The sequence below is a fragment of the Eleutherodactylus coqui genome, chromosome 12 (assembly GCF_035609145.1).
Source record: "Eleutherodactylus coqui strain aEleCoq1 chromosome 12, aEleCoq1.hap1, whole genome shotgun sequence".
NCBI lineage: Eukaryota > Metazoa > Chordata > Amphibia > Anura > Eleutherodactylidae > Eleutherodactylus > Eleutherodactylus coqui.
The window spans coordinates 1,851,319-1,872,229 of NC_089848.1; the positions used below are offsets into that span (position 1 = coordinate 1,851,319).

Genomic DNA, 20,911 nt, shown 5'->3' on the forward strand with positions numbered 1-20,911 from the left:
GCAGCTGTCCCTCGTCTCAGCAGCTATCCCTCGTCTCGGCAGCCATCCCTCGTCTCGGCAGCCATCCCTCGTCTCGGCAGCCATCCCTCGTCTCGGCAGCCATCCCTCGTCTCGGCAGCCATCCCTCGTCTCGGCAGCCATCCCTCGTCTCGGCAGCCATCCCTCGTCTCGGCAGCTACCCTTCGTCTCGGCAGCCATCCCTCGTCTCGGCAGCCATCCCTCGTCTCGGCAGCCATCCCTCGTCTCGGCAGCCATCCCTCGTCTCGGCAGCCATCCCTCGTCTCGGCAGCTACCCTTCGTCTCGGCAGCCACCCTTCGTCTCGGCAGCCACCCTTCGTCTCGGCAGCCACCCTTCGTCTCGGCAGCCACCCCTCGTCTCGGCAGCCACCCTTCGTCTCGGCAGCCACCCCTCGTCTTGGCAGCCACCCCTCGTCTCAGCAGCTATCCCTCGTCTCCGCAGCTATCCCTCGTCTCAGCTGCTGCTATTCCTCTGATTCTCACAAATGTCATTTTTCTGCCATTTCCGATATTTCGGCTAGAGATGTTTTCTCTAATGTTAGATGGATATGCGCGTTTTCATTCGCCATTGTATATTCTTGATATATTGCAGCATATACAATTAGCGCAGGAATTTCTGGCGTTTGTAAAGAAGGACGAGCGGTTTGAAGTCTGCGCCCCGGTTATTCTGGGTCTCGTGTGCTTTCGTTTAAAGGTAAGATTCTTCTGCTTTGTCTCTTTTTAAAGACCTATTTGCATATTTCTGGCTCCATAGAAACTAAAGGAAACCTGCTGAAAGTGGGCAGCAAATATGGCAGCTTTGTTCTCCATTTCAGTAAGGAAGCCTTTGGTTCCAGTCTGGGCCCCATCGGAATGCCATTTTTGAGGATCCATGGGGGGCGCTGTTGCAGCCTGACCTGCTGCAGTTTGTGAGCTGAGCCGACCACTTGTCTATTAATGTGTTTTCTATTCTCTACAAATATCAACAAGAGCACGGTGCGCATCCACAACCACTGATGACTGATGACGTTTATCTTGGGCCCCCAACTTCTCATCCCCTTAATGCAGAGGTGTAACTTGAAGCTTCTGGGCCCCAATGCAAAACCTGTAACAGGGCCCCCAACTATAATGCATTATTCATAGTACTGGGCTCCCTATATGGAGAAGAGAGGCCTTATGGGACCCCTAAGGATCCTGGGCCCGGGTGCAACCGCATCCCCTATAGTTACAACAGCGTCTGTGAGCTAAACACAGTGGATGTGGACCTGGTTGGTGCCTCACCGTGTTCCCCGAGGGGGAAGGTCAAAACCCAGAAGAATAAAGAGACACAATGAAATTTATGAAGTGGGAATCAATCTGAAGGCTAAATGTTTATATAATGGTGACGTATTCCATAGCTCCATTGGCGGTGGGGTATGTACGGTATGTACCAAGTGTGCTCCACAGTGTGTGATTGTGACCAGCAAGAAAAACAAAGTCATCTTGTAGATATGATACATTTTAATGCCTAACAAAAATACATGATGGTACGGCGAGCTTGTGAACCAACGCAGGGGTCTTCAGGCTTAAATGAAGTAGATCCCAAGAGCCGTGCATATATACACACACTTACATGTCACATGCTGTACCTTGTCAGAAGTATATAAACGTTGACCTGTGTATGTATTCATGGATGTGTGGGGGTAACTCTGTGCCCGTCTGCGTAGATCTGCAGAGGCCTCATTCACTTTGCTTCAAGGGGTATTCAGGGCCTTTTTGACATTTTTGCTATTGATGACTGATTTGTTATCAACAAATGATCGTCGGGGTTTTGCCACTCGGATCTCTGCTGATCAGCTGCTTCTGGGGATCGCTGTCACTACAGTCAGCGCAGGAAGAACTGACTATAGTGACGCGGCCTGGGTTGGTATGGCAATGACAGTTCCTGTTGAATTCAATGGGAGCTGCGCTGATCAGCAGGGATCGGAGTGCCGGGTCTCCGTCAATCATCTGTTGAGGATCTGATCATCAATGGCAAAAATAAAGAATAAAGTCCAGGAATTCCCCTTTAAGTGTCAGAACTGTCTTGCATTCTTCTAACCTGGATCTGATACTTGATCCGCAGCATCCAAGGCTGCAGGGAGTTTATCCCCAGTTTATGTGCCAAATCCGTGGCAGCTTTCATACAGAAACCGCGTCCAGAATAAGCTGTCATGGATCTTCATAGCTTTCAAGTTGAATACCAAAATGATGCCAATTCAATCCAGAATCTACGCTGCAAACCCCCGGCGCCACCCGTAGCGCCTACATGCCTATCTGTGCTCGGTCTGATAAGTGTGCGGCGGTCTATGTAAAGCGGATTGTTGTATGTGAAATGTGTCCTGATGTTTGCGGCACGTGGACTGAATCTGAGATCTAAAGGGGATGTCCGAGATCATTACCAAAACCAGGCTCCCCATGCCAGAACATAATAAGCTTATAATGACTTCTCTCGGGTCCCTGAATACCCTGCAGTCGGGTCCTTTATGTTCGGTCTGTGTTTGCAGGATGCACTCCGCCTGTATATGAAACATCACTGCCGCCAATTGCAGACTTGCTAAGTGCTGATTGGCTGCAGCAGCCTGTGGCATCCTGTAAACATGCTGCTGTAGCCTGTAAACATGGCGTCACAGGGAACACCTGAGCTGCCAGTGCGGGGATGTGGGCAGCTGGGAGAGGGGATTATGTTCCAGCAAGGGAAACCCAGGTTTCAGTAATTATCTTGGCCATCCCCTGTAGGATACTTACAAAGTGCCAGCCTATCTCTACAGCGGGGTCCGCACTCCCTTACATGGGCATTCGGCTCTAGGAGGGTTGGGCACATATAGCACATACATAGTATTCACTCAGGTGATGCGCTGATGACAGATGACTTGTGTTTGTCAGCTGATCGCCGGAGTCTTCACATGGGCACATGATCTGAGGAACGAACATCAGCCCATCCAAAAGGCTCACATCATCTTCTAATAAGTATCCAGGCCAGCTCCAAGAAACTGACAATTGTTTGTCAACTAGATGCTGCTTGATGTTCTTTTTATACTAATAATTAGATATATGATTCTTCTGATTGAGGCAAATGTAAGCTCAGCTCTGAAACTGTATCTGAGCAGTACGCTTGGTTCTGGAACTGTAGCTATGTGCTAAGCTTGGTTCTGGTACCATATATATGCATTAAGCTTCATTCTGGTACTGTATCCATGTAGTCTGCTTGGTTCTGGTATGGTTTCTATGTAGTTATCTTTGATCGGATCGCTCACATCTGTCCCTGTGCAACTGGGGCGTTCATAATCCGTATGTTTTTGGAGTGTGTGAGTAAACCGAGAAAACCCATGTAGACACCAGGGGAACCTGCAAAATCTATGTAGATTTTACCCTGGTTGAATTTGAACGCAGGGCCTAACCACCGCAACACAACCGCGCTGACCCCTAAATCACCGCAACACAACCGCGCTGACCCCTGAATCACCGCAACACAACCGCGCTGACCCCTGAATCACCGCAACACAACCGCGCTGACCCCTGAATCACCGCAACACAACCGCGCTGACCCCTGAATCACCGCAACACAACCGCGCTGACCCCTGAATCACCACAACGCAACAGCGCTGACCCCTGAATTGCCGCAACGCAACCGCGCTGACCCCTGAATTGCCGCAACTGCGCTGAGCCCTGAATTGCCGCAACGCAACCGCGCTGACCCCTGAATTGCCGCAACCGCGCTGAGCCCTGAATTGTCGCAACGCAACAGCGCTGACCCCTGAATTGCCGCAACGCAACCGCGCTGACCACTGAATTGCCATTCTCTATTCCAGATTGCTAGAGGAATGCTACTTTCTATGTTTGTAGACTGGACTTGCTGGACTACTGGGTTGCACCGCGGGGTCTGTTATGTAAAGGACTTTTCCTATTTCAGAGTTGCTGGACCAGGACTAGTGAAGCCGCTGTTGTAGTTTTCTGTACATGATTGTTACTCCAACAGTAACGTTGCGATGGTTTGTAGCACATGCTCCGTCTGCTCCTCGTCAGCGTCACCATCACACCTATCATTCAGTAACACATGGATTTAGGGGACACTTTGGCCCACTCCTTTTCACAGTGTGGAATTTCATTTTATTTGGGGCATTATTTTATGTTATGTCAGGGGTGGACTGGGCAGGGGAGCATGTGACCCCCCCCCAGGGGCAGGGGAGCATGTGACCCCCCCCAGGGGCAGGGGAGCGTGTGCGCCCCCAGGGGCAGGGGAGCGTGTGACCCCCCCGGGGCAGGGGAGCGTGTGCGCCCCCAGGGGCAGGGGAGCGTGTGACCCCCCCGGGGCAGGGGAGCGTGTGACCCCCCCGGGGCAGGGGAGCGTGTGACCCCCCCGGGGCAGGGGAGCGTGTGCACCCCCCCGGGGCAGGGGAGCGTGTGCGCCCCCCGGGGCAGGGGAGCGTGTGCCCCCCAGGTCAGTCCCAGAGACACTGCCTGGGCCTTTCAGGGTAGTGAGATTTTCACGTGTTTAGGGCTGCACAGATGTTCCATGTATCGGTGCACCTTGTTGCGGTTCTGCTGTTGATGACGTAAACCACAGATCCTCCCGTCCGGTTTCCTTCTTCAAGCTCTGAAACAGCGGGCTGAAAACAGAGAGGAGGAAGCTGTGGTGTACCGCAACGAGGTGCCCTGACAGACGGAACATCGGGGCAGCACAAACACGCAGAACTCTTGCCGCTGTATAAAAGAGGCACGTTGCACTGCTTGATGGCTGTGGGGCCGGAGAGTTACTCAGGGGTTCCCATTACTAAGTGATGGGTCCGCTGAGGGCACACAATGACTTTCTGTATGAGGAGCACAGGGGGCACAGTTCCTTTATAGGGAGGTGGTGCAGATACTTTGTGGTTGGGAGCACAGCGGTTAGAATTACTTTGTTGGGATCAATATTCGGCTGGGGTCACACGGGGCCAAATCGCCGTGGAGACGTTTTATTCCGGGATAAAGCAGCAAAGTGCTAGAGGAATCCTTACTATTTGGAGGCATAAAGGGGTATTACCAGGGAGGGCATTATTACTGGGGGGCAGAAAGGAAGCATTGTTTATTTTCGTGGTCACTATAGAGAAGCTATTACTTTTGGGGGCACAAAAGGGAGCTCTAGTACTATGGGAGCACTGAGGGGGGTATTGGGGGGGGTTGCAAAATGGGGAGAGTGTGCAGAGACGACTAGTGGCTGGAAGGAAGTAGTCATGGGGCTGGGTCTAGATAGAGAAGAAAAGGAAAAACGGACAACTGTAATCTGAGAATCTGTGATCACTGGAGGTAAACCACTGTAATCACTATCACGGTTTAGAGCTATATTATATGGTGACGGTATTATTTAGGGGTATACTATAGATGAGCTGCTGCGTCTGAGCCCGCCATCTTATATACATCTTAAAGATGTGCTCTTAGCATCTATATTTTTTTTTTGCCAGGGGAGGGGCAAAACATACATTCTGGGGCTTGTGCCTCTTTAAATATTTTTTGAGTGACTGTGTAGGTGCATTGGAAGTCTAGGGCAGTTTGATACACATCATTAGAGATGAGCGAACGTACTCGGTAAGGCCGATTTCGCAATCGAGCACCGCGATTTTCGAGTACTTCACTACTCGGGTGAAAAGTACTCGGGGGCGCTGTGTGGCCGGGCGTGGTGGAGCGGGGGGTAGCAGCGCGTAACAGGTGGTAGCTCTCTCTTCCCCCCCCCCCCCCACTCCCCTCTGCAACCCCCCGCTCACCCACAGCGCCCCCGAGTACTTTTCACCCGAGTAGTGAAGTACTCGAAAATCGCGGTGCTCGATTGCGAAATCGGCCTTACCGAGTACGTTCGCTCATCTCTAATGATGTGTATCAAACGTACTCGGTAAGGCCGATTTCCCCCAGTCGTCTCCACCAATTGAGATTGCCTTCTCCTGATAGGACAGGAACAAACTGAGAGGTTAAAAGCTCCCCCCCTTCCCCACTTTCCTCAGTGTCTTCCTGTCCTGCCAGGAGGCAGGATCTCTGAGAGGAGCTGGTGGAGAAGCCAGCCAGGATTACTTACAGGCGGATCGGAAGGCAGTGGCTCACCCTGTCCTCCCTTCCCAGCCAGACGACTCCCGGGACGCCACATGGGGTGGTAACCCCCGGGCCAGGTTCCTCCCGCGGCGGCCCATGGGGGGTACAAAGCGGGAGCCTCAGTCCCCCTCGTCCTCCCTGCAGAAGTTACAGCGCGGCGCTCCAGGAAGCCCTCCGACGGCGGGGGGCGGGGCGCCGCGTCACGTGTCCAGCGCGATGACGTCATCGCATCTGCATCAGGAGCGGAGGGGGCGGGGCTTAGCGCAGGAGCGCGAAAATTTAAAAAAAAATAGGAACCTGAGAGAAGCCAGAACAAACCAGCACTACAGGTCGCAGGGTGTCTGCAGCACCGGTATAGAAATGAGTGCTCCAGCCCCAGAGACAGCTGAAACCTCAGCCTCAGCGGCCGTAAGTAGCCAGTGCGGCAAAAAATACAATGCAATTATCCAGTGTATTGTGTATGGAAAATTGCATATTTACCCACAAAAAATGCTTTATTTGTCAGGGGGATATAAAAAGACATCACCCCCAGAACAAAACTCAGAAAATGCGCGGATTGCGGGATAAAACTGCCAGCTACGTACCAGAGGCCTCTATGCAAGGCATGCGTAGCTAGGCTAGTTAAAGAGGAATCAGGAGGACGTTAGGAAGCTGCTGAAAGAAGAGGTAGATCAGCCCTAACGTCACAGCTGGCGCCGCCAGCGAAACGCCAGAAAAGGGCGTATGTTCCTGACGAGCCTTCCGACTCAGAGAGTTCCATCGGTCGGAGCAAGAGGAACAGGCGGCCGAGGAGTCCTCAGATTAGGAGGACTACAAAAAATACTTATTCCATCAGGACGACTTAATGGAATTGATTAAGTCAGTCAGGGCTACACTAAAAATGGAAGCGCCCAGAGAACCACGTACCCTACAAGATGAGATATTTGGGGGACTAGGGGAGAGGCGCAAGCATACCTTCCCTGTCCACAAGAATATCACCAAAATAATCCAAAAAGAGTGGAGGACGCCGCACAGTTAAAAGATCCCATGGATCGCAAAGCTGAGGGCCTTCTAAAGAAATCACGGGAGGCAGCGGCAAACAGACTTAGGCCAGGGATCGCAGCCACCTGTGTGGTGCGAACTCTGGGGGTACGGCTAGAACAGCTACAGCTACACCTAACCAATAAGACGCCGAGGGAACAGATCCTAAATTCCCGTCCGATCCTGCGTATGGCAACAAATTGCCTAGCGGACGCCGCGGCCGAAACTGTCAAACTCTCGGCGACGGCTACAGCCCGGTCTAACTCAGCCAGAAGAGTGTTATGGCTGAAATCGTGGTCAAAAATAAGCTATGCGCCCCAAAAACCCCGGAAGAAAAGCCACAGAGAGGGAAGACCTTCTTCCGGGCCCCAAGGCAACAGCCAGAGACCTACCGAGGTAGGGGCAAGACAGGCCGCTGGAGTTACCCCAAGGGGGGCAGAGGAAGGAATATCCTCTTTTACCCCCACCAGGGGGAGCCAAATCAGAGACCCTGACGCCATCCCCGTAGGGGCAAGGCTGGAGGGCTTTGTGGATCAAGGGGCCACGATTTCCGAAGGCCCATGGATCCCAAAGATCTTACAGCAGGAATACCGGATAGAACTGGTGTCCCTCCCCAGAAGAAAATTCATTATCACGGGAGGCTCCAAACAGTTACACCTACTAAGGCAAACCGTTAGGGACCTGCAACAACTAAATGCAATATCCCCAGTACCGCAAAACGAGGAGACCCAGGGCCATTATTCCAGGCTCTTCCTAGCAAGGAAACCCTGTGGGAAACAGCGGATGATAGTGAACCTGAAACCTCTGAACACCTGCATCAGATACAGAAAATTCAAGATGGAATCCATCTCCTCAACGATAAAGTTGATTCCCAAAGGAGCCTACAGGGCATCCATCGATTTAAAGGATGCTTATTTCCACGTACTGATCCACGAGGGGTCCCGGAAATACCTAAGGCTTGCAGTGGATATGGGCAAAGGAGTAGAGCACCATCAATGCAGATGCCTGCCCTTCGGGATCTCCTCAGCACCCAGAATCTTCACCAAAATTATGGCGGAGGTAGCTGCCTACCTGAGGAAGAAGTCGGTCCAAATAATAGCAGAGTCCAGAGAACTCCTAACGAAAACACCTGAGGATAGTGCTAGAACTTCCCCAATCCTTGGGACGGATCATAAACTGGGAAAAATCCAGCCTAGATCCCGACAAACAGAAAACGTTTCTGGGTATAACGCTCGCAATGCTCCTGCCTAACCGAGGAGAGAATACAAAAAATCCGACTGCTAGTCAAAACCTTTTTACGGAGACCATTATGCACAATTCGGGAAGCCAGGTCTCTCCTGGGAAGCTTGATTTCAGGCATTCCAGGAGTGGCATGGGCCCAGGCTCTCACCAGAGCCCTGCAAGCCTCAGTTCTATCCACGTGGGACAAAAAGCGGTCCTCTCTAGGGACAAGAATGTACATTCCAAGCGCGGTGAAAACATGCCTGCGTTGGTGGGCATCCCCAGAGAACCCGCGGAGAGGGGTTCATTGGCTACAAAACCCAGCCACTCACATCACAACGGATGCAAGCGCCTGGGGATGGGGAGCGCACGTGGGGAACCAGTTCTTTCAGGGCCCATGACCTCAAAGAACAAAAGAACAGTCCTCAAATCACAGGGCGATCACGGCAACCCACTTGAAGGGGACGCTAAACCAAAAGCGGCCTTTCTCAGCAGGAGGCAAATAGACCCAGGAGAATGGTCTCTCTCCCTGAAAGCATTCAGAATCCTGATCAATCAGTGGGGGACCCCACAATTGGACCTGTTCGCAACCAGGGAAAAATGCCAAAGTAAGGAATTTCTTCTCCCTCCGGCCAGGAGATCGTCCGACAGCAGTAGACGCCCTAGGCCAAGACTGGGGAGAAGGGCTGGTGTACGCCTTCCCCCCTATACCGTTAATCCCCAGAGTCTTACAATATTTCAGAACCCAGGTATGCACACTAATCCTGGTGACCCCCTTCTGGGCCAAAAGAAGCTGGTTCGGTCTTGTAGCAACTGAGCGTCCGGGACCCAGTCATCTTCCCTACCTGGACAGGTCTTCTATCGCAGGGCCCACTGAGCCATCTGAGCCTAGACAGGTTCCACTTAACAGCATGGCTCTTGAAGAATCCTCACCAAAAGAGAAGGGATTCTCAGAGATAGTAGAAACGTTAATGTCCAGCAGAAAAAAGACTACCCACCTTATCTACCAGAAAGTTGGAGAAGGGTCTCCTCATGGAGACAGGGAAGGGATCGCGGGGATTCTATCCCGGACATCCCTCTAATCTTAGAGTTCTTACAGAGGGGCCTAGAGACGGGCCTCTCTCCAAGCACCCTGAAGTTCCAGGTCACAGCCCTTAGCGCCATATGTGACACAAAGTTCTCAGACAACAGATGGGTCAACAGGTTCCTAGCAGCAGCAACTAGATTACGGCCTGGGCCCATAAATCTTTTTCCAGACTGGAACCTTAACTGGGCCCTAGGGGCCATGACAACGGTACCATTCGAGCCGATCGAAGCACTACCCATAAAAATGCTTACTATTAAGACCATTTTCTTAGTAGCCATCACCTCCGCAAGACGGGCTAGCGAGCTGTAGGCCTTGTCCATTCGCCACCTGTTCCTGAAAATCTCGGCCACCGAATTAGTACTTAAAACGGACCCGGCGTTTAGGCCAAAAGTAGGATCACATTTTCATAGGTCCCAGGACATAATAATCCCCTCAAATTTTAGTAAACCTAAAAACGAGGAAGAAAAAACCCTCAACTGCCTGGACGTTAGGAGAGCAGTCCTAGGCTACATAGAGGCGACAAGCCACTGGAGACGGGACGACAACTTGTTCATCCAGTTCAGTGGCCCAAATAAAGGGAGCAAAGCAGCAAAAGCTCCATAGCCAGGTGGATCCACCTGGCCATCAGAGTCCTATAAAGCCCTCGGGAAGGAAATCCCCTTAGCTCTTAAAGCCCATTCTACAAGGGCAGTAGCATCCTCATGGGCCGAACATAGCTCAGCTTCGGTCGAGCAGATATGCAAAGCCGCAGCCTGGAAGAAACCCCACGTTTGTTAAACACTATAGGGTAAAAGTGCAGCAGGACGAGGACAGGGCCTTCGGCCGCAAAGTCCTCTCGGCAGCAATCCCACCCTAGGGAAACTTTAGTTGGTACGTCTCAATTGGTGCTGTCGTGGAGACGACTGGGGGAAAAAATGGATTATACCTACCTGATAATCGGGTTTCCAGTAGTCTCCACGACAGCACCCGTACCTTCCCTCCCTAAATTGATAGAAAAGAAACTATATAATATAAAGAAACATATATATATATATATATAATTTTATAAAAAAAAAAAAAAAATTTTAAGTTGAGCTCCTACCCCGGCAATTCGTTAGAATCCACTGAGGAAAGTGGGGAAGGGGGGGAGCTTTTAACCTCTCAGTGTGTTCCTGTCCTATCAGGAGGAGGCAATCTCAATTGGTGCTGTCGTGGAGACTACTGGAAACCCGATTATCAGGTAGGTATAATCCATTTTTTCGCAATCGAGCACCACGATTTTCAAGTACTTCACTACTCGGGTGAAAAGTACTCGGGGGCGCTGTGTGGCGGGGCGTGGTGGAGCGGAGGGGAGCAGCGTGTAACAGGTGGTAGTTCTCTCTCTCTCTCCCCCCCCCCCCACTGCAACCCCCCGCTCACCCACAGCGCCCCCGAGTACTTTTCACCCGAGTAGTGAAGTACTCGAAAATCGCGGTGCTCGATTGCGAAATCAGCCTTACCGAGTACGTTCGCTCATCTCTACACATCATGGGTACTAGTCGTACCACCAGTTAACCTAAATGTGCAGCTGCTGTTTGTACTGAGCTTGGTTCTGGTGCTGTGTTTATGTAACAAGCTTGGTTGTGGTGCTTAATTTATGCACTGAACTTGGTTCTATGGCCGTATTCAGGTTTTGAGCTTGGTTCTGGTGCTGTATTTATATGATAAGCTTAGTTCTGGTGCCGTGCTTATTTCCTGCGGTTAGTTTGGATGAGGTTTAGTTTCACCTCCTGTAACATACCGGTTTTGGATGGGCCGCTGCTCATGCAGCAGTGCTCGGTGCTTGCCTGCAGGCCAGCCAGCCCCTGTGTACGGCTCTCTTAAGATCCCGTCGCCGCATATCAAACCCTTTGAGGTTTAGACTTCGATTTGACCATTCCAATATTTTGAGTTGTTTACTTCATTAGCCATTCAGCTGTTGATTGACCGCTGTACTTATCATCATCCAATCGCATGACCTACTACCAGACCAGCGGAAGCGGCTGAACGCATGGCCTTATATTAGTCTCAAGGATATTCTTATAGAAAGTGGAATTCACAGTAAATGTAAGCTTCCCATGTCCTGCGGCTGCCATCCACACCCAAGTCCTCATGCATCCACCTCCATCACTGACGGCAGGGAGTGTTAGTGGGGACGTCCTGAGATAAGAGCTGTTAGCCCGCAGGATATCCGGAGCGCCTGGATACCTTTTCTTCTTATATCTATTTACATCCTTGGACTTTGTCTCCCCTTATTCTAGTAGTCCGGGCAGCTCTCCAGGGTGATGGGCTCTTTAATGATTGTGGAAGTAGGAAGGTTCTACTTGTAGAAGTTGGGTTTATGTTCAATAATATAATGACTGCTCCTTGAAGTCTATTGCATTTGCTTCTTGTCCCCGAGGCGGACTGAGATCAGATGCAGCTGTTTCTAAGGACTGTATGAGTTTCCTGTAAATTATGGAGTATAGCACCAACTCTACATGATGAAGACCCCTGCTGATGAACAATGCCTTGCAGGTCCTCTAATCTGAGTAACATGTAGCATGCGATTCTGTTCTAATGGCAACAATAACTCAAATTGCATCTTAAATACTATGTAGGGTCTCCGTCAGAATCGGGATAGACCTTGACCTTAACTATATTGTGTAATTAGAGAGCTGTGATACGGGCCGAGTGATTCTAAAGCCCTTCTAACAATGTCCCCTCATCATAAATTGATTCAGGCGATTGTGTGGCCTCCTGTTTGTTTATTTTGACACAATGTGATTAGACCCCGACTTCCTCTCACTTAGCCCATTTGACGCCCCAGTTCTCTTACTTGTGATGTTGCCAGTTATTGGATATTGTGAAGTGCCGATGCAAGCGATTGCACGAGATGCTGCTGTGCTAACGGAAGGGTCACGGTTTTCTTTTGTGCGGATGCCACATTTCATATTGATCCCCGCTGGGGTGGAAAGCAGCTGTAAACATTGCTGTGGGATGGATCATTGTTCGGTGTGCTGGACTTGTTAGAAGGGTAATGAGCCACTTCATAAAAAAAACAAGCAAAACCCGTCTGTGTCCAATGCAGAATGGAGCTGAAACATCATTAACCCAACAAATTACCAGATTTGGTAGAAGTGATAATTCTACGTGACAAATAATTCTGTGTAGTAATATAAACTCCCCCCGGATCCAACAATTAGGGTGGACCACCATTCTGAGTAATTGAATCATTAATTGAAAGGAGTTCTCAAAAGAGCATCGAGAAGTTACATTGGAGAAGTGCTTTATTCTGTGGAGTTGGAGGCCTTTAGGGTCGGAGGGCGGCAGATGTGGCACATGTTGGTTATAGCGCATTTCCTTCTAAATATTGGTGATAATGGGTCATTCCAGACATTCTTCTGATGAAGGACAGACTGATTAAAAAGTTGATTAGAGAATAAAAAACCTATAGAGAAGTGCTGCAGCTTGTAATAAATAATTGTAGCTCAGCAGCATATCATTATCTCAAACGGGATATACCCAAAGCTAAAAGATGTGAAAGGAAGCCGGGATCTACTGTTCCAATGGATTGAAGAACTGCCAATGATCACCTCCAGAAGGACCAAAGAAGATCTGAACTTACCTTTTGAGTACTGCTGGAATCAGAAGGCGATTAAGTGGAGCAAAGTTACTTGCAAGAACTCCCCACAAAGCCCCTTTGCTGAAAACCATGTCCTGAATGGGTCAAAACGTGCAAAGGAACACATTGACTGACTCAAGGAAAAATGCCGCAACATGTTGTGGACAAATAAAAGCAAAATTGTTCTTTTTGGGTCTAGCGGTGGCACACAGGATGTCCGACTACTTCCGGGTACTGAGTTGACACCATAGTACACTAAAGTGAAGACAGTAAAGTATGGTGGTGCAAAGAGCATGATATGTAGGCTTCTCATACTGGGTTGTTGGACTCATTTATCACATACAAGGGATCATGGACCGCTGGAAATTTATCAAAATACTTGAAGGATTCACGCTGCCGAAGAATAAATGCCCTTAAAATGGGTGTTTTAATACGACAATGACCCAAAACACGCCAGTAGGCGAACATCTTGCTTAAGGCCAATATGCACGCGACTATTATCGCTCAAAATTTGTACAATGTAAACGAGGGCAGCGACCTGCAATTGTTGTTTATGGCAGGTTTTTAGCCAGCATAAAAATAATTGAACAATTCCCATTCAAATCGGTCTTTGGCGGACTTGAGGAAAGTAAACAATGTAGTCATGTTGGGAGAAGACTATGGAATCCTGCTGGCCAGAGGATCCCTCGCATAAACACACTCCCATCTGAGCAGACAACTGATCCTGAGTTTACTTTAGCTAATGGAGACCGATGACCTCAAGGTATTATCTGGACTGTAATTTTATGCAAAAAGAATTGCTAATTTGTTCAGTCGTTCGGTTGTTTTAGCGATAATTGTTGCATGTAAAAGGGCCTTTACAGACAAACAGGATTGTACCATAGAGAACTTGTGCAGTAATGTAAAACATGTGGTTTATGAGGCAAAACCAAAAAAAATGCAGAACCCTGTTATGAAGTCCAATCTCTCTGGACTGGGATACCTGCTTAGAGCAGCCGGAAGTTGGTAGACTCCATGCAACACACATCAAGCAGTGAGACCACTGAATAGTAGTTTAGCCATTCAAAGTCAAGTGAAATCTTTGTGTTTTTTGAACAGCCAAAAATACCTTTCTTTTTTTCTGTAAACTATGAAGACAAGCTGGATGACTGTGTAGGATTTTCCAAGGCATGCAGTGCCCCTTCCTAATGCCCACAATGTGCCGCCCTGATATAGAGGAGGGTACCCCATCTCAGCTTTGAGATTTGTGCCCAAATGCCATGAATATGAAAATGAAGAGAGAGGCAGGTGACCTGTGGCGGTTTCCATCCCTGGCACGGCAACGGTCCTTCCAAGCAATAGAGCGGTTTCTGTTCAAGCAGTTGCCAGAAGCATCATCTGAAGTCGATGGAGCCGTAACATGAATTGTATTGGTAAGAATTTGTATTTCCAACATGTTGTGTTTGGAAATCGAGCGATTACCTAAGTATCATCTGAGATGTAAGTGTCCCTTACAACAACTTGGATCCAAAAAGGGAAACGGCTCATCTTACTTACATCATAAATACGATTATTGACCTTACTTGAGTCAACCACTCCTACAGCTGCAAAGGCAAATGTCAGAGGGAGGTCAGAGGATGAATTTCTAGTAGTAAAGTCTCATATATTGTGTGACATTGGCCTGGCGACCCCCCAACACTAATTCAGGGACCATAAAGCCTTCACTCCCTTGTCAGTGACTATTTAAAGATGTTGAGAGGAAGGATTGTGGCGGGGTTGTGCCTTAAGGATGTTAGTGGATGACTGGTGATGTCTAGAGAGCCTAGGAAGCCTTTATGCGGGCAGAGATATTACTGAACACAAAATATGCCACTTATTTCGAGGGGTGGGGGGGTCCTTTTAAACTCTGTGCCCATTACCCGGCTGTGTGTGCTGTGCATTGGTTGGGATTATTTCATCTGGCTGTGCCCGTTGTACCTGCCAGCCATTGCCTGTCCGGTTGTACACACACACACACGCTACACACGCACGCGCTACACCCCCCCCCCCCCACACACACACACACACACACACACACCCGGCTTCGCCCGAGTTAATTTGGTACTGGTGTTTATCTGGTGTTCACACGGAAAATCTTATGAAGTCGTGGTTACTTTAGAGATACTGAGGAAAAACATATGTTCACCATTTTGCATAGTTCTCTGCGTTACCGAGGAAACACCACGGAAGATAACCATGCGACGTTTCCTTTATATAAAATGACATCAGGAAGTGAGAGAATTAGATTACGTACATAAAATTTGGACGCTAATTCTTTTGTGCATAGAATTAAATAATGGAGTTGGGACCCATTAGCTTTTCCTATTTATGACATAATCAATGCTTGTGCCAGATTTCACGTTTCTATGACACCGGAAAGTGAGAAAATTACATTCTGCACGTAAAATTTGGACGCCAATTCTTTTGCGCTAGAATTGAATAATCGAGTTGGGACCCATTAGCTTTTCCTATTTATGGCAATCAATGCTCGTGCCAAATTTCACGTTTCTATGACACCGAAAGTGAAAAAAATACTATCTTTCTGCTTGAAGGTGGCGTGATTCGATACGCCAAAATGCGTAGCAATGAATGTTGACCTATATAAACCTACAGCCTTTGGCTTTATATTTAAAGGGGTTGTCCCGCGGCAGCAAGTGGGGTTATGCACATCGCGTAGCTCCGCCCCCGTCACATGTGCCGATTCCAGCCAATCAGGAGGCTGGAATCGGCACACGTGACGGGGGCGGAGCTACGCAATGCCGCGTACAAGGGGGCGGAGCCAGAACGCCGCTGCTGCCGAACTGAGCCGAAGGGAAAAGACCCATCTACGCAAGCGCGTCTAATCGGGTGATTAGACGCTGAAGTTAGACGGATCCATGGAGACGGGGACGCCAGCAACGGAACAGGTAAGTGAATAACTTCTGTATGGCTCATATTTAATGCACGATGTATATTACAAAGTGCATTAATATGGCCATACAGAAGTGTATAGACCCACTTGCTGCCGCGGGACAACCCCTTTAATCCTTTAACTCTGAGCGCGGGGAAGAATTTTTCTTTTCCTTGTCATGGCTATCGCAATGTCGCTGCTGTCCCTGCGCTAGGCTGAAGCGAGCCGATCATGCGCAGTACACTGTCCACATAGACACACTGCGCTGTATACACTATACGGCTGTTCTGCCCCGATCCCCGCAGTGTAGCCTTACAATGATGATGTGCTGGTCCTCCAAACAGAGTGAACGCTGCGCATACTCCGCACAACCGTCTGATTTTTGGCCCTGTCCGCCGCCTCATTGCATCAGTGGACAAGGACAGGACCGGAAGTCAACGCATAGACATTACATGGGCAGAACAGCTGAAGATACAGGCCCTGCCTATAAGGGCTCTCACATGTCCATTTTTCAAGGCGTATTACACGCACGTGTTCTGCACATATAATATGCGGTAATAAACTTTACATTCCTTTCAATGGTGCCGCAGTGCGTGACATTATATCTGCGTGCACATCGTTAGTCTATGGGGATCTGTCGGGGCGCAATGCGATGGGCGATACATGTGCGGTAAATGCTCGTGTGAGAGAGCCCTACAGGAATCCCAACACTTCTAAGGTTATTGCAGGAGAACATCTATAATACAACTGCCTCCGGTTCACTCACCAAATCACGGAATACCCCTTTAAAGCTTTCCAGCAAACTTCTGAGCTTTCTAAGACCGTGGCATCAAAACTACATGAAGTGAATGCAGCGCTGGGCTCTGGCACACCGTCCTCCCAGACCCCGAGCTGGCACTGATAATCTGCCACAAAGCTATCCAACAAATCGTAGTAGGAAGAACAATAGCACAGAACTGCAGAGTGAACCCACAGGAGCCCTATGTCTCCTGTGGGAACTGAGACTACTTCTTGGAAGTCATATAAAAGTCACTGTATGCTCGGAAGTGGGAAGCTGCCTCTGCCTAGACCGAAAGCTGCCGTACAGTGCACATGCCTAAAATACAAGCTGTCACGGTGACAGGCAGCTTTACATTGGGGCATCCACAAGCTGTCACGGTGACAGGCAGCTTTACATTGGGACATCCACAAGCTGTCACGGTGACAGGCAGCTTTACATTTGGGGCATCCACAAGCTGTCACGGTGACAGGCAGCTTTACATTGGGGCATCCACAAGCTGTCACGGTGACAGGCAGCTTTACATTTGGGGCATCCACAAGCTGTCACGGTGACAGGCAGCTTTACATTGGGGCATCCACAAGCTGTCATGATGACAGGCAGCTTTACATTTGGGGCATCCACAAGCTGTCACGGTGACAGGCAGCTTTACATTGGGGCATCCACAAGCTGTCACGGTGACAGGCAGCTTTACATTTGGGGCATCCACAAGCTGTCACGGTGACAGGCAGCTTTACATTGGGGCATCCACAAGCTGTCACGGTGACAGGCAGCTTTACATTTGGGGCATCCACAAGCTGTCACGGTGACAGGCAGCTTTACATTGGGGCATCCACAAGCTGTCACGGTGACAGGCAGCTTTACATTGGGGCATCCACAAGCTGTCATGATGACAGGCAGCTTTACATTTGGGGCATCCACAAGCTGTCACGGTGACAGGCAGCTTTACATTGGGTCATCCACAAGCTGTCACGGTGACAGGCAGCTTTACATTTGGGGCATCCACAAGCTGTCACGGTGACAGGCAGCTTTACATTGGGGCATCCACAAGCTGTCACGGTGACAGGCAGCTTTACATTGGGGCATCCACAAGCTGTCACGGTGACAGGCAGCTTTACATTGGGGCATCCACAAGCTGTCACGGTGACAGGCAGCTTTACATTGGGGCATCCACAAGCGGTCACGGTGACAGGCAGCTTTACATTGGGGCATCCGTTAGACTACTGCTTTCTTACTAAGTTCCCTTGGATGTAACTCGGCTCATGGCACCTCCATGCCCCAATGTGGGGGGTCTGCTTACCTCATCAGCACAAAGCATAACTTTATATTATATATACATTCTGATTTAGACTTGTTTGAATGCACAATATATAAAAAGTCATCATATTTGGTTAATTGACTATGTGGGAATCCCGGAGCGCTCTTCAATCTTTTGCGCTATTTCTTTATTTAGGGATCCAACACATTGAACAAATCTCTTCTTCAAAAGATAAATAAAGACAAGAAGATACATTTAGTGCCCTGCTGCCTGGGAGAGAAGTTCATTCTACGCTTCGCGGTCTGCGCCCGAACCGTTCAATCCAATCACATTGCATTTGCCTGGAAACACATTGAAGAACTGGCAACAGAGCTGATGATGGCCGAAGGTGAAAAGAAATAAGACTTTGGATGGTGAGAGCTGGTGTTTACTGTACGAGAGCAACGTGCTCTTAAAGGGGTTGTCCCGCGAAAGCAAGTGGGGTTATACACTTCTGTATGGCCATATTAATGCACTTTGTAATATACATCGTGCATTAAATATGAGCCATACAGAAGTTATTCACTTACCTGTTCCATTGCTAGCGTCCCCGTCTCCATGGTGCCGTCTAATTTCAGCGTCTAATCGCCCGATTAGACGCGCTTGCGCAGTCCGGTCTTCTCCCTGGTGAATGGGGCCGCTCGTGCCGGAGAGCTGGTCCTCGTAGCTCCGCCCCGTCACGTGTGCCGATTCCAGCCAATCAGGAGGCTGGAATCGGCAATGGACCGCACAGAGCCCACGGTGCACCATGGGAGAAGACCCGCGGTGCATCGTGGGTGATGATCCCGGCGGCCATCTTGCTAAGGTAAGGAAGAAGTCGCGCAGCGCGGGAATTCGGGTAAGTACTAAACGTTTTTTTTTTTTTTAACACATGCATTGGGTTTGTCTTGCGCCAAACGGGGGGCCTATGGAAAAAAGAAAAAAAACCCGTTTCGGTGCGGGACAACCCCTTTAAGATTTGCATCACACACAATGTCTGAATGTTCTTCAGGTCAAATGTTCATTTCTCCATAAGAATACACAATAAGGCCAAAAGTATGTGCACACCTGACAATCATCACCGCCTGACCACCAGCCTCGTCACAACCTGACCACCAGCCTCGTCACAACCTGACCATCACGCTGATTAGAGCTTATCGGACATCCCATTCCAAAACCCAGTGGCATTAGTACGGCTTGATCCCCTTTTTTGGCTGTAACAGCCGTTACTGTTCTGGGGAGACTTTCCACAAGATTCTGGAGTGTCTTGTGAATTTCTCCCCCAAAGAGCATCTGTGAGGCCTGGCACTAATGTTTGGGGTCTGCCTCGCAGTTCAGTTGAAGTCTGGATCTTTGCAGATCTCTGGAGTTCCTGCTCACCATGTCAATCCGTGCTTTATGGACCTCAACCACATGCTGCTGGGCGAACTGCAAATGTATCTTCTCATGTTTTCCTTTAAGTACCGTATTTTCCGGTGTATAAGACGACCCCCAACGTTTCCAGTTAAAATATAGAGTTGGGATACGTGTCGTCTTATACGCCAGACTGACCTGTAGAAAAAACCAATACTCCCCTCCCGCGGTGTTCTGCGATTATCTGCGGCGCTGCTGCAGGCTGTCTCTCCCTCCTCAATGACCTCATTGAATGGCTGTGATGGGTTAACCCAGTGCAGGCTTTCATTGGCTGACGCTGCGCTGAGTTAGCCAATCAGAGCATTTGCTTTCAAGCCCCACATCCAGAAAGCAATGCTCTGTCAGCATGGAGGAGGGAGCGACAGCCTGCAGCAGCGCCGCAGATCATCGCAGAACGCCACGGGCGGGAAGTATTGAATTTTTTCCCTGCAGGTAGTTAGTCCGGCGTAGAAGACGACCCCCGAATTTGGAGAAGATGTTCCTGGGTTAAAAAGTCGTCTTATACGCCGGAAAATACGGTAATGTCTTTCTTCTGGCCATCTTCCATAAAGGAACGGTGTGGAGCGTCCAGCAACGCTATGACCGTTCCCATAACCAGGCTCCTATATAACTCATAACTTCAGGCACAAGGACATTATGGTAATAACTGCCATGTTCCCAGTCCTACCAGCCGCAGAGCACTCTGGCATTACAGGATATTACTGGGTGCTGATGGCTGGACCTCCCGACTGCCGGACTTGTGTCTGGAAGGAACCTTCTCTGAAGAGCGTTGATCCAGGGTTATTCTGGCTATTATGGAGTCGGGAAGGACACTTTTTAACCCTGGGTGGGGCAGATTGGCTTCTGCCTCATCAGGGTTTTTTTTGCCTTCCTCTGGATCAACATGGGGGCGGGGCGGAAGCAGGCTGAGCTGGATGACCAATTGTCTTTATTCAGCCCAGCATACCATGTGTTATACAACTATTGTAACCTGTGTGGTGAATGCCCCATTCAAACTAGTAGGATTTTGTGGCCATCGCTCGGTGGACTGGTTCCTATACACGACAGCGCGAATACGTAGTTCCTATTAACCTTGGTTTAACGTGTAACTGCATGGGATTTATTCCTTAACCCTTTCATTGCATTTTTTTTTCATTTTTCAGGCCAAAGCACTACAAAGAATCGGAACAATACGTTGGGATTGAACAGCCTGCATTTTCCTAACAGTATAGTTATTTTCTCGTGGCCCATATAGTAGAGCGATGTCCGTCAAGTATGTGGAATAAATGTGACCTTGTGGCATTCAGTACGGATTTGTTATTGCGTGCAGCCGCTGTACTTCTCTATGGACTTGGGTTCATGTACAGTCCTTACCAATATTTGGCATTTAGTCAACGGGCGACACGTCTGTCCAGGTCTTTGTTATGTATAGTGAGCAGGCATGACGGCACTTACTTGTTGTCCCTCTTACATGGGCTGACAGTCGGCTAACGGCTGCACATTCCAACGGTCTCATAAATCCGGTGTATCCAAGGAAATGAGCCGTCTGAGCA

The 20,911-nt window shown here is 49.3% G+C and overlaps 1 protein-coding gene across 5 annotated transcripts in view; it reads left to right on the top strand.

Moving 5' to 3' along the window:
- The window catches only part of DDC (dopa decarboxylase), a 152,641-nt gene extending 131,977 nt beyond the window's left edge, over positions 1-20,664 (top strand). For all 5 annotated transcript variants that reach the window (XM_066585026.1, XM_066585025.1, XM_066585028.1 and 2 more), the window contains 3 exons: positions 611-712; positions 18,144-18,361; positions 20,522-20,664. In XM_066585026.1, coding sequence (XP_066441123.1) covers positions 611-712; positions 18,144-18,350 — 309 coding nt within the window. In that variant the 3' untranslated portion in view covers positions 18,351-18,361; positions 20,522-20,664. The remainder of the gene's footprint in view (positions 1-610; positions 713-18,143; positions 18,362-20,521) is intronic.
- The last annotated feature ends 247 nt before the right edge of the window (positions 20,665-20,911 follow it).